Below are 13,574 nucleotides of genomic sequence, written 5' to 3'. Positions count from 1 at the left end.
TATTTGTTGGCCGGGCGCGGTGGCTCAAGCCTGTAATCCCAGCACTTTGGGAGGCCGAGGCGGGCGGATCACAAGGTCAGGAGATCGAGACCATCCTGGCTAACATGGTGAAACCCCGTCTCTACTAAAAATACAAAAAACTAGCCGGGCGTGGTGGCGGGCGCCTGTAGTCCCAGCTACTCGGAGTCTGAGGCAGGAGAATGGCCTCAACCTGGGAGGCGGAGCTTGCAGTGAGCCGAGATCGCGCCACTGCACTCCAGCCTGGGTGACACAGCGCGAGACTCCGTCTCAAAAAAAAAAAAAAAAACAAAAGAAAATATAATGTTGTATGTACAATGTTTTAAGTCAGTAAGCATACTTCCTCCAAAAAAGGAATATCACAGATGTCATCATAAAAAGAAGCCAAACAACACAGAAGCTTTTCTCCTTCCCTCACAGTCTGATAGGTGAATAACCATGTTGTTTGTTTGTTTGTTTGTTTGTTTGTTTGTTTTTTGAGACAGAGTTTCACTCCTGTTGCCCAGGCTGGAGTGCAATGGCGCCTTATGAAGTTTGGTAAAAAGATATATAGACTTTCTCAAACTATTTATTTAGTAATTCTGATCTAATTAGTTAGGATGAAACAAAGTGCATGCACAAATGATATGGGTACCAGATGACAGCTTTGTATTTACCTTAAAGATAAAAGCATCATGCCTGTAATCCCAGCACTCTAAGAGGCTGAGGTGGGATGATCACTTGAGCCCAGGAGTTTGAGACCAGCCTGGGCAACAGAGCAAGACCCTGTCTCTACAAAAAAAATTTTTTTCAATCAGCCAGGCGCTGGCCACAGTGGCTCACACCTGTAATTCCAGCACTTTGGGAGGACGAGGCAGGGAGATCACTTGAAGTCAGGAGTTCAAGACCAGCCTGGCCAACATGGTAAAATCCCATCTCTACTAAAAATACAAAAATTAGCCAGGCATGATGGCATGTGCCTGTAATTCCAGCTATTTGGGAGGTTGAGGCATGAGAATCGATTGACCCCGGGAGGCAGAGGTTGCAGTGAGCTGAGATCGTGCCATTGCACTCCAGCCTGAGTGATAGAGCGAGACTCCATCTCGAAAAAAAAAAAAAGCGGCCAGGCGTGGTGGCTCACGCCTGTAATCCCAGCACTTTGAGAGACAGAGGCGGGTGGATCACGAGGTCAGGAGATCAAGACCATCCTAGCTAATACGGTGAAACCCTGTCTCTAATAAAAACACAAAAAATTAGCCGGGCGTGGTGGCGGGTGCCTGTAGTCCCAGCTACTCGGGAGGCTGAGGCAGAAGAATGGCGTGAACCCGGGAGGTGGAGCTTGCAGTGAGCCGAGATCGCGCCACTGCACTCCAGTCTGGGAGACAGAGCGAGACTCCATCTCCCATCTACGGAAAAAAAAAAAAGCAGAAGAGCTTTGCAGCTCTCAAAAAAAAAAAAGCAGAGAGAGAACACATGTGCTCAAATATACATATATATGCACATATGTATATATACAGAGAGAGAGAGAGAGAGAGAGAAAATGTGGGAGGGAGGGAAAGACACAGCCTTGAATCAGGTACTTGACCATCCAATAGAGAGCATGACCATTGCTCTTAAGGAGTTAAACAGGCATAGAAAAATTAATCACTTAAATATACTTTGTTGTAGTCATAAGCCAAAGTTGATGAAAAATGAAGCAAAGAGTTAAATAGAACTCAGCTTTTTCTGTCTGGAAAGCCTTTGACATCTGTTTTCCCAATAACTACACCAATTACTTTCTGAAAAACAAAAAGGTTACAGAAGACCAATATTAAACACAGATGTACATGGTAAATTTAATTTCATGGGTTTGTTATACTTTACTGGCTCTAACAAACATTTCTGACTTGGAACATTTAAATGTATTTATTCCATGCAAACATCTAAAAGAAGTTCATAAATGTTCAATTCCACAAGGAATAGTACAAAGTAATCCAAAAGTTAACTACTATTATAATCATTTAATTCTTAGCATGTTTCTATTTTATTTTCAATCACTAGATGGAGCACAATAACTGCCCTATGCTATCAGTCCTTATTGAATTTATCCAAAGCTCATGTATAATGCAATTTAGTTTGCCACGGTCTTCAAAGCTTTCCTTTATATAGGGTTTTCTAACAATCCACATAAAATAGCTTAGCTTCTTAATCCAAACATGCTGGACAGTAATATAAATTAGACTGTAACAAAACTTATATTTTGCCACTAATAAATCTAAATCCTAAAGTCCCAGATCTTAAACCTCAGAGATATTAACATCTCCTTAAAATGTTTAATGTTCTCTTCAATGACTACTGAAGAAAAATTTTAAATGTGTTTTGAGAAATAAAAATGGGCCAGGTGTGGTGGCTCACATCTGTAATCCCAGCACTTTGGGAGGCCGAGGCGGGTGGGTCACCTGAGGTCATGAGTTCAAGACCAGTCTGATCAACATGGTGAAACCCCATCTCTACTAAAAATACAAAAAATTAGCTGGGTATGGTGATGGGTGCCTGTAATCCCAGCTACTCGCGAGCTGAGGCAGGAGAATCGCTTGAATCCGGGAGGCAGAGACTGCAGTGAGCTGAGATCCTACTATTTCACTTCAGCCCGGGCAACAGAACAGGACTCCATCTCAAAATAAATAAATAAATATAAATAAAAACAAATAAATTAAAAATAAAAATGAATACCTTTTCTGAAAGGAAAAAACTAAACTTATTTTGCTAATTGCAGCAACTGATTTTAACCTTACAATAATCTGTGACATTTACATTACAATCAGGCTTTTAAGACTCCTACATTCTAGCTGAGCTATCAGCTAGCCTTATTGCTTATTTAGACACATTGGTATTATTTCTTCAATTCCTTATACATGCAGATCTCACTGAATTTTGTTGGAAAATCCAACTGATGGAAATGTTGAGTAAAACTTTCTATCTGAAGAGACCATTATTAGCAAATAGTTTACCTTTCAAGAAAAACTATAACACTTGTTTTTTTTAATATTTATAAATTTTAAATTATTAAAGTTATATGTAAATGTATTCCATTGTAAGAAATCCAGTTTGCAAAAGCAAAATATAGTGACTGCTCAGGGGCAGGGAAGATAAGGGTGTGTGGTAGTTGCTTTACAATAAGTTATTTAACTTATAAGATGATTCTACCCAGTTTTTTTTTTAAATAAGTAACAGTTGAGGTGTATTCAAAATCATTGAATTCCCCTATAACTACTGCTCAAAAAGTCAATTTTCACATAATAATTTCAGAAAACACACCTGTTATAAACCTTGTATCATAAAAGCACCATAATGTCAAATACTTAGACCATAACTTCGATAATTTGGTTAGAAAACTGCTACTGCTGAACCAAATGGTTTTGTTTTGTTTTGTTTTGTTTTTTGTTTTTTTGTTTTTTTGTTTTTGAGACAGAGGTTCGCTCTTGTTGCCCAGGCTGGAGTGCAATGGCGTGATCTCAGCTCACTGAAACCTCCGCCTTCTGGCTTCACGCGATTCTCCTGCCTCAGCCTCCTGAGTAGCTGAGATTACAGGCATGAGCCACCATGCCCAGCTAATTTTGTATTTTTAGTAGAGACGGGAGTTTCTCCATGTTGGTCAGGCTGGTCTCGAACTCCCAACTTCAGGTGATCCAGCTGTCTCAGCCTCCCAAAGTGCTAGGATTACAGGTGTGAGCCACCGTGCCCGGCCTGGTTTAATTTTACAATGCTAAATTTGAGCATGAATTAAATTTTTCACTTTATTAAATATTTAATTAAAATAATACATCTATTAATCATTTTGAACAATTACTAGTCATATCTACAATCACATCTTCTACTCTACATACAAATAAAGATTAATTTTCATCTAGGTGGCATAAATACAAAGAAATTTTGGTATACTTAATATCTAACAATTATACCAATGCAATCAGTATCTATATACTTGTCCATTATAAAAGCATGTGTTGAATGAATGAATAATGTTGATGCAATTTTATCACATAAGATTTTGTTAGTGAGCAAATCACCACATCATTGAAACCTACCAGATTAGCCATATTTGGCTGCAGATCTGAAAGGGTAGTGAAGGTCCTCGTTGCAAAGGAGTTTGCCATTTTTTTAATCTGCATTTTAGAAAATATAATTTAGATATATAAACTGAATAAATGAAATAAATCATGAAAAATTCCAAGAGTTTAAAATATTATTTAGGGCCGGACGTGGTGGCTCACACCTGTAATCCCAGCACTTTGGGAGGCTAAAGTGGGCAGATTGCCCGAGGTCAGGAGTTCAAGACCAGCCTGGCCAACATGGCAAAACCTCATGTGGAGCGGGAGCCAGTAATCTCAGCTACTCAGGAGGCTGAGACAGGAAGAAGTGCTTGAACCTGGGAGGTGGAAGTTGCACTGAGCCAAGATCGCACTACTGCACTCCAGCCTGGGCAACAGAGCAATGCTCTGTCTCAAAAATAAATAAAACAAAATAAAATAAAATATTATTGGCCAGGCGCGGTGGCTCATGCCTATAATCCCAGCACTTTGGGAGGCCGAGGAGGGTGGATCATGAGGTCAGGAGATCGAGACCATCCTGGCTAACATGGTGAAACCCTGTCTCTACTAAAAATATAAAAAATTAGCCGGGCGTGGTGGTGGGTGCCTGTAGTCCCAGCTACTCAGAAGGCTGAGGCAGGAGAATGGCGTGAACCCAGGAGGCGGAGCTTGTAGTGAGCCAAGACTGCGCCACTGCACTCCAGCCTGGATGACAGAGCGAGACTCCGTCTCAAAAAATAAATAAATAAAATAAAATAAAATATTATGTAGGAAAGCACTGGGTATTTTACTCCTTCTTTATAAAATTTTTATTGTAATGGTAAAATGTACATTAATATTGATTCAACCTATAGAAAACATGTTCAGAATGTCCTTTTATAATTTTGAATGATATAGCTATTATAGGTTTCAATTCTTAACTTTCATTTCTAAAACCATGTAAAATTTAGTAGTTTCTGAGCACCATGTAAATTTAGTTTTATTTTTTAATTTTTATTTATTTATTTTCTTTTTTTTTTTTTTTTTTTGAGACATCAGTCTCACTCTGTATTCCAGTCTGGAGTGCAGTGGCACAATCTCAGTTCACTGAAATGTCCACCTCCCGGGCTCAAGGGATTCTCCTGCCTTGGCCTCCCGAATAGCTGGGATTACAAGTGCCAGCCACCACGCTCGGCCAATTTTTGTATTTTTACAAGACAAAACCCTGTAGAGACAGGGTTTCACCACGCTGGCCAGGCTGGTCTCGAACTCCTGATTTCAAGTGATCCACCTGCCCCAAAGTGCTGGAATTATAGGCATGAGCCACCAAGCCCAGCCAAATTTAGAGTTTTACATGCAAGATGATTCAGTGGGACATTTTTTTTTTTTTTTTTTTTGAGACGGAGTCTCACTGTTGCCCAGGCTGGAGTGAAGTGGTGCAATCTTGGCTCACTGTAAGCTCCACCTCCTAGGTTCACGCCATTCTCCCACCTCAGCCTCCCAAGTAGCTGGGATTACAGGCGCCTGTCACCATACCCGGCTGATTCTGTTTTTGTATTTTTAGTAGAGATGGGGTTTCACCATGTTAGCCAGGGTGGTCTCAATCTCCTGACCTCGTGATCCGCCTGCCTCAGCCTCCCAAAGGGCTGGGATTACAGGCATGAGCCACCGCACCTGGCCTCAATGGGACATTTAAGGATTTAAATATTTATTAGCATCAAGCTACCTCAAAAAATACAGCAAAAAACTACTGTAAACACCTCAAATTGAGCATTTGATTATACTGTGTGAAGGGAAAGGTAGTAATTTTTTTTTTTTTGAGACGGAGTCTCGCTCTGTCGCCCAGGCTGGAGTGCAGTGGCGCGATCTCGGCTCACTGCAACCTCTGCCTACCAGGTTCAAGCGATTCTCCTGCCTCAGCCTCCCAAGTAGCTGGGACTACAGGCACATGCCACCACACCTGGCTAATTTTTTTGCATTTTATGTAGAGATGGAGTTTCACTGTGTTAGCCAGGATGGTCTCGATCTCCCGATCTCATGATCCACCCATCTCAGCCTCCCAAAGTGCTGGGAATACAGGAATGAGCCACTGTGCCCAGCCCGGGAAAGGTAGTAATTTTAAACACACCTCTACATGGTAAACTCCATAAGGAGAGAGGTGGCATCTTACATATTTTTATGTATGTATTTCATAACTGAAAACAATAAATATCAGATGAACGAAATGGTGGTTTGTCCCTCAATATCATCACGATAAAAGATTCTATTGTAGAAAAACTCTAAGCTATATCAAACAGGTTGACTTGACTTCACTTAATAATCCAGGGCCTCTTTAACTCTAGGAATGCCCACACCCACAGGCTCCAGTTAAGGATGTGTCTCATGACACCTGAGTTTCAGGCAGCCTGTGGAGTTAGTCAAATGTGATTTTGAATTGCAGCACCACTTGTTTGTAGTCGTGTGTTTTCACATTACTAAACATTAATTTCCTCATCCTTAAACTGTGGATAACATCAACTTTGCAATGAAAAATAGAAACAGTGTATACAAGATGCCTGAATGTTCACAGGCTCACAACCAATGATGGCACTGCTTGTCAATACTATCCAATGTACCAGTTTTTGTATTCAAGGCCTTTCAGTGCCAGAAGAAACATTTGGGAATTAAGCTGTGTCAAGTTTTTAATTCATTCTTTGGCCTGGTCTGATGTGGCTTACAATGCAATGCCACTATCTAAAACACTTGCCAAACTGTGACAAATTCATTCACTCATCCAGCCATTCAACTAATATTTATTTACAGCCCAAAGTGCCAGACAAATGAGTCGAGAGGATGAGTCAGACATTTGAGTCAGTGGCTGAACTTTCTGTACAAACACAACTACCTACACATCAAGTGATTTCTCCACATTTTTATCCCTTAGTATCTCTTGGTGGAACATGGTATCCTATTATCTCTCTGAATTCCCTTGTCTGCTACCATTAGAGGTATATGGTAGTAGACTTTAGTGTCTGCCCACAAAAAAATATGACTTGCTTCTCTACCTGGCCACTTTAACAGATACAAGATTAATATGAACGAAAGAGCTCAATCTGAGAATTCAGAGATGACTTCATTCATCAACAACTACTGTCTCTTTTATTCTACAATTTTTTTTTTTTTTTTTGACGGAGTCTTGCTCTGTTGCCCAGACCGGAGTGCAGTGGTGCGATCTCGGCTCACTGAAACCTCCACCTCCAGGGTTCTAGCAAGTCTCCTGGTTCAGCCTCCCCAGTAGCTGGGATTACAGAAGCCTGCCACCACATCCAGCTAAGTTTTGTATTTTTTGTAGAGATGGGGTTTCACCTGAGGTGGGCAGATCACGAGGTCAGGAATTTGAGACCAGCCTGGCCAACATGGTGAAACCCTGTCTATACTAAAAATACAAAAAATTAGCCAGACATGGTGGCGCATGCCTATAATCCCTGCTACTCAGGAGGCTGAGGCAGGAGAATCCTTGAACCAGGGAGGCGGAGGTTGCAGTGAGCAAAGACTGCGCCACCGCACTCCAGCCTAGGCAACTGGGCAAGAATCTGTCTCAAAAACAAACAAAAAAATAACCCTTCCCATGGCACCCTGACTCAAATCCAGACTCCTTGCGGTAGCGTGCCATGCCCAGCTGACCTGGCCTCTCTGGTGCCCTGGCTCTCTGGTCCCCTGGCTCTCCGGTCCCCTGGCTCTCTGGTCCCCCGGCTGCGCGCATTTCCTCAGCATGGGCCTCGGGCCTTCGCAGATGTAGCACCTCTTTCTCCAGCATCCCCATCTTTCCAAAACAGGCTCTCCTCAGGTCTCCAGGAGAGGCCTTTCCTGCCACCCTGCCTCACGCAGCCGTGCCTCTGAACTCCCCTCTGGACACTGCCAGTTGCCTGCTGTGTTGTCTTTCTCCCTCATGACACAGTAGCTCGTCAGGACAGAGCCACGTCCTCACTGCACCCCACAGTAACCATGCAGTTCAGGGCCTCACACGCAGCAGCTGCCAGGTATGTGCTCACTAAATGAATACATGAGCCCTTTTAAAAGCGATCTAATTTGTAAACTGAGGATAATATTGCTACAATTAGCCTTTTGGAGAACTAGAAATTTAGTTAACAGCTAATTTTACATATATAACATGCACTGAAGTTATGGGAACAAGTGTGATTTCTATCTTGCTACTGTAGACAAATGAAGCTTCCAGGGAGCTCAGTGATGAGGTTCCTACGATTTTTTTCTTTTCTTTTTTTTTTTTTTTTTTGAGACAGGGTCTGTTCTGCTTCCCAGGCTGGAGTGCAGTGGCGCAACCTTGGCCCACTGCAACCTCCGCATCCCTGGTTCAAGCGATTCTCCTGCCTCAGCCTCCCAAGTAGCTGGGATTACAGGCGCACCACCAGCAAGCTTGGCTAATTTTTTTTTTTTTTTAAGTAGAGACAGGGTTTCACCATGTTAGCCAGGCTGGTCTCCAACTCCTCACCTCAGGTGATCCTCCCACCTCGGCCTCCCAAAGCACTGGGATGACCGGCATAAGCCACAGTACCCAGCAGACATCTGCACATTTTTTTTTTCTATCGCCCGGGCTGAAGTGCAACGGCGTGATCTTGGCTCACTGCAACCTCTGCCTCCTGAGTTCAAGCAATTCTCCTGTCTCAGCCTCCCAAGTAGCTAGGATTACAGGCACGCGCCACCACGCCCGGCTAATTTTTGTATTTTTTGTAGAGATGGGGTTTCACCATGTTGGCCAGGCTGGTCACGTTGGCCTCCCAAAGCTGAAGTAATCCCAAAGGATTACAGGGGTGAGCCACCGCGCCCGGTTTTGTGTGCGTGTGGGTGTGTCTGTGATGGAGCGTCACTGTCGCCTGGGCTGGAGTGCAGTGGTGCGATCTCGGCTCATCGCAACCTCCGCCTCCCGGGTTCCAGCGATTCTCCTGCCTCAGCCTCCCGAGTAGCTGGGACGACAGGCGCCCACCACCACGCCCGACTAGTTTTGTATTTTTAGTAGAGACGGGGTTTGTCCATGTTGGTCAGGCTGGTCTCGAACCCCCGACCTCGGGTGATCCACCCGCCTCGGCCTCCCAAAGTGCTGGGATAACAGGCGTGCGCCACCGCTGCACTTTTTAACTGACAGGTCGCGGCCTGGAAAACTCAAAGTCGGACCCACAAGCCAGAGGCTCTCAGCTCCGCGAGGGGCTTTCCCGCGTGTCCTCCGGCACCGGCCTCGATAAGCCCCGGGAAAGGCAAAGCTGCGGAGGCCGCGGGAGGCGCCGGGAGGGCGGGCGGCGCCACAGGACAACCCGCCCCCACCAACCCCGCGGTGAGCCGAGGATGCGGCGGGGACCGGACTCCGCGTGGGGCGCAGGCACGTACCCCACACGCGGCGCGGCTCCGCCCGCCCCCTCCCCTCACGCGCGCGCCCGCCGCTCCCTCGGGGCGTCCGCCAGCCCAAAGCCGGGCCCTGACCCGCGCGGGCTCCCTTCCTCCGACGCCGCCTCACAGCTGGAGGCCGGGCGGGCGTCGCCACCACGCGGTCCACGCCGCTGCTCACCCGACGCTCGCCCGGCCAGCTGCTCCCCGGGCCTGCACAGAGGCAGCCGCAGCTTCGCGGACCAGGCCCGCCCGACCCCCGGGTCGCCGGCGCTTCGCGGCTTCTCCACAGGATGCTCGGGCCACAGCCTCGTGCAGGTGCGAAGGGCGCGCGACCGTTACCACGAGGCCCCGCCCCGTCCTCAGCGACTCCGCCCGCGCCGCGCTCCGACTCCGCCCCCGGCGCGCTCCGACTCCGCCCCCACCGCGCACCGACTCCGCCCCCGGCGCAATCCGACTCCGCCCCCACCGCGCACTGACTCCGCCCCCGCTGCGCTCCGACTCCGCCGAGGGAAGGGGAGCCCGGTTGCCGTTTCTTCCAACGCGGGAGTCAAAGGGGCAGGACAGCAGCAGGTTCAGAGCCCCGTGTGGCTCTGTGGTCGCTCGATTCCAAAAGACGGTGCGCCGGAAAAAAATAGACTTATCTATCTATCTATAATATTATCAAGGGCGGGCGCGGTGGCTCACGCCTGTAATGCCAGCACTTGGGGAGGCCGAGGTGGGCGGATCACTTGAGCTCAGGAGTTCAAGACCAGCCTGGCCAACTTGGTGAAACGCCGTCTTTACTAAAAATACAAAAGAAATTAGCCAGGCGTGGTGGTGAGTGCCTGGTTGTCCTGTGGCGCCGCCCGCCCACCCGAGTAGTCCCAGCTACTCAGGAGGCTGAGATGTGAAAATCGCTTGAACCCAGGAGAGGTCGCGTGAACCCACGAGAGGGAGGTTGCAGTGAGCCGAGATTGTACTACTGCACTCCAGCCTGGGCAACAGAGTGAGACTCTGTCTCAAAAAAAAAAAAAAAAAAAAAAATTAGCCAGGCATGATGGTGCATGCCTGTAGTCCCAGCTACTGGGGAAGCTGAGGGGGGAGAATCGCTTGAGCCCAGGAGCGAGGCTGCGGTGAGCTATGATGACGCTGCTGCACTCCAGCCTGGGCAAGAGTAAGAGTAAATAAATTAATAAGATATATCTACATCGAATGATAGATTTGGCATGTATTACATCAAGAAAATACCCATAGATGTGTATATCTATGTATGAAAAGTGTGTATATAATTAGATATGCTAAGGATTGGACTTAGGTGAATCTGACGAAAATTTTCTCAGCTCTTCATGTTTTTAATTACTTCTATTTAAAAATCTAAATATCTGAAACTCTTTTTAGTCTGGATAAGCAGAGACTGACTAGAAAATAAAAGGAAAAAATATTTTTAGTCTATTGACTTATACTAATTTTTAAGAGTACCAACCCAGGGCAAGTAAGATCCAAAAACTAAGTCTATTAAATTTGTCACCTACTACTGTCCACATGTAGCGTTGTTTAAAAAGAGAAGAACAGGCCGGGCGCGGTGGCTCACGCCTGTAATCCCAGCACTTTGGGAGGCCGAGGCGGGCGGATCACAAGGTCAGGAGATCGAGACCACAGTGAAACCCCATCTCTACTAAAAATACAAAAAATTAGCCGGGCGCGGTGGTGGGCGCCTGTAGTCCCAGCTACTCAGGAGGCTGAGGCAGGAGAATGGCGTGAATCCGGGAGGCGGAGCTTGCAGTGAGCCGAGATCGCGCCACTGCACTCCAGCCTGGGCCACAGCGCGAGACTCCGTCTCAAAAAAAAAAAAAAAAAAAAGAGAAGAACAACTTTGGTACATATAACACAAACATAAAAGAAAAATGCAACTGCAGAACCAAGTTTTATGTTATTATTAAAATACAATTTTTCTTTTCCTCATTTTTTAAAAATATCCTAAATAATACTGGAAAGCAAAATAAGGTACCTGCTTTTGACCATTTCAAATATAATGGGAAGAGCTGGGTTTTTAAATCGTCCCTATTCCTTTCCAGTCTCTGCCTTTAAAAGAACATAGTTTTGGCGGGTCGCAGTGACTCGTGCCTGTAATCCCAGCACTTTGGGAGGCCGAGGAGGGCGGATTATCTGAGGTCAGGCATTCGAGACCAGACTGGCCCAATGTGGTGAAACCCCATCTCTACTAAAAATACAAAAATTAGCTGGGCGTGGTGGCAGGAGCCTGTAATCCCAGCTACTGGGGAGGCTGAGGCAGGAGAATGGCGTGAACCCGGGAGGCAGAGCTTGCAGTGAGCCAAGATCGCACCACTGCACTCCAGCCTGGGTGACAGAGCGAGACCCTGTCTCCAAAAAAAAAAAAAAAAAAAGGCCAGGCGCGGTGGCTCACGCCTGTAATCCCAGCACTTTGGGAGGCCGAGGTGGGCGGATCACGAGGTCAAGATATCAAAGACCATCCTGGCTAACACGGTGAAACCCCGTCTCTACTGAAAATACGAAAACAAAAAATTAGCCGGTCGAGGTGGCGGGCGCCTGTAGTCCCAGCTACTCAGGAGGCTGAGGCAGGAGAATGGCGTGAACTCAGGGGACGGAGGTTGCAGTGAGCCGAGATCGCGCCACTGCACTCCAGCCTGGGTGACAGAGTGAGACTCCGTCTCAAAAAAAACGAGAAGAAGAAGATATCTTTATCTTTCCAAAAGAATAAACTAGTGGCCAGGGACAGTGGCTCATGCCTGTAATCCCAACACTTTGGGAGACCAAGGTGGGTGGATTGCCTGAGCTCAGGAGTCGGCAACCTGCCTGGGCAACACAGTGAAACCCCATCTCTATTAAAATACAAAAAATTAGCCAGGCGTGGTGGCATGCGCCTGTAGTCCCAACTACTCGGGAGGCTGAGGCAGGAGAATTGCTTGAATCCTGGAGGCAGAGGTTGCAGTGAGCAGAGATCGGGCCACTGCACTCCAGCCTGGGAGACAGAGAGACACTCAAAAAACTAAAAATTAACAAAATAAAATAAACTAGCATTTTAAGTCCATCTTAAAGGAGAGGAAAAAAATATAAAAATTGTTTTCATGCATTTTTCATTTGAGCCTCAGTGAAGCAATAATATTTTAAATTTTTTTTAATTTTGTCACATTTAGTAAATTAATTTTTACAGAAAACTACATAAGGTTAAGCAAACACTGTCAGCCTCGTCAGGACACAACAGGCTTCTCATAAGCCATGACGCTTCAAAACATAAGCCTAAAAGAATGGAATTGTTTCATATTCGTGAAATTAGGACTCCCTTGTTGCGCATTTTTTATAGCAGTTCTGTGAAATTAGTTTGCTCTTAACAATAGAATTGACTTGTCAGTATATTTTGGATGTACACGAACAGAAATAAGGACTAGAAATGCTAGCTTGCCCTTGCCGCTTGATGCGGAAGTCAAGGGTGAGTGAACAAGGGTCAGACTGAAAAAGCTCACATGTCTGGCTAAAGAAATTGTAGTTGGCTACATGGTCAGCTCCCCCAGAGCAGGCCAGCTGTCAAAACATCTAGGAGCTGTCACAAAGGAGTGACAGGCAAAATATATAGTCACAAACTTTACACGTTCTAATCAATAGGAAACAATTGACAGTTATTTTAATGAATTACAAGATAAGCTTTTATTAACAAAACTATAACTTTTCCAATATCGATCCCATGACTACAATCTTCCTCCCAGGAGCTGAAATACTAATAGATCAATTACTGGCATAATTAGTCTCACCCCCACTCCTCCCTCCATCAAAGAACTAATCATTTTTGTGTTTTTTCCCAAAACAGGGTCTCACTCTGTCATCCAGTCTGGAGTGCAGTGGCGCGATCACACCTCACTGCAGCCTCGACCTCCCTGGGCTCAGGTGATCCTCCCACCTCAGCCTCCCGTGGGACCATAGATGCACACCACCATACCGGTTAAGTTTTGTATTTTTTGTAGACATGGGGTCTGGCTATATTGCCCAGGCTGGTCTTGAACTCCTGGACTCAAGCAATCTTCCTGCCTCAGCCTCCCAAAGCACTGGGATTATAGGCATGAGCCACTGTGCCTGGCCTAATCATCTTTTAAATAGATTGTAGGTGGGCATGGTGGCTCACCCCTATAATCCTAG

At 45.8% G+C, this 13,574-nt stretch overlaps 1 protein-coding gene across 5 annotated transcripts in view; it reads right to left on the bottom strand.

The window, feature by feature from the left end:
• MEIOB (meiosis specific with OB-fold) overlaps window positions 1-9,783 on the bottom strand; it is a 43,718-nt gene extending 33,935 nt beyond the window's left edge. For 4 of the 5 annotated variants that reach the window (XM_021931642.2, XM_003916351.4, XM_021931643.2 and 1 more), the window contains exons 1-3: window positions 9,604-9,783; window positions 4,065-4,142; window positions 1,718-1,775 (exon numbers count right to left, since the gene is read on the bottom strand). In XM_021931642.2, coding sequence (XP_021787334.1) covers window positions 1,718-1,775; window positions 4,065-4,133 — 127 coding nt within the window. In that variant the 5' untranslated portion in view covers window positions 4,134-4,142; window positions 9,604-9,783. The remainder of the gene's footprint in view (window positions 1-1,717; window positions 1,776-4,064; window positions 4,143-9,603) is intronic. The other variant, XM_021931645.2, reaches the window with a different exon arrangement.
• Between the last annotated feature and the right edge of the window lie 3,791 nt (window positions 9,784-13,574).

Source organism: Papio anubis, chromosome 18, assembly GCF_008728515.1.
Source record: "Papio anubis isolate 15944 chromosome 18, Panubis1.0, whole genome shotgun sequence".
Taxonomy (NCBI): Eukaryota; Metazoa; Chordata; class Mammalia; order Primates; family Cercopithecidae; genus Papio; species Papio anubis.
Note: the sequence above shows the minus strand (reverse complement) of the source record. Positions and strands in the feature narration are given on the sequence as shown.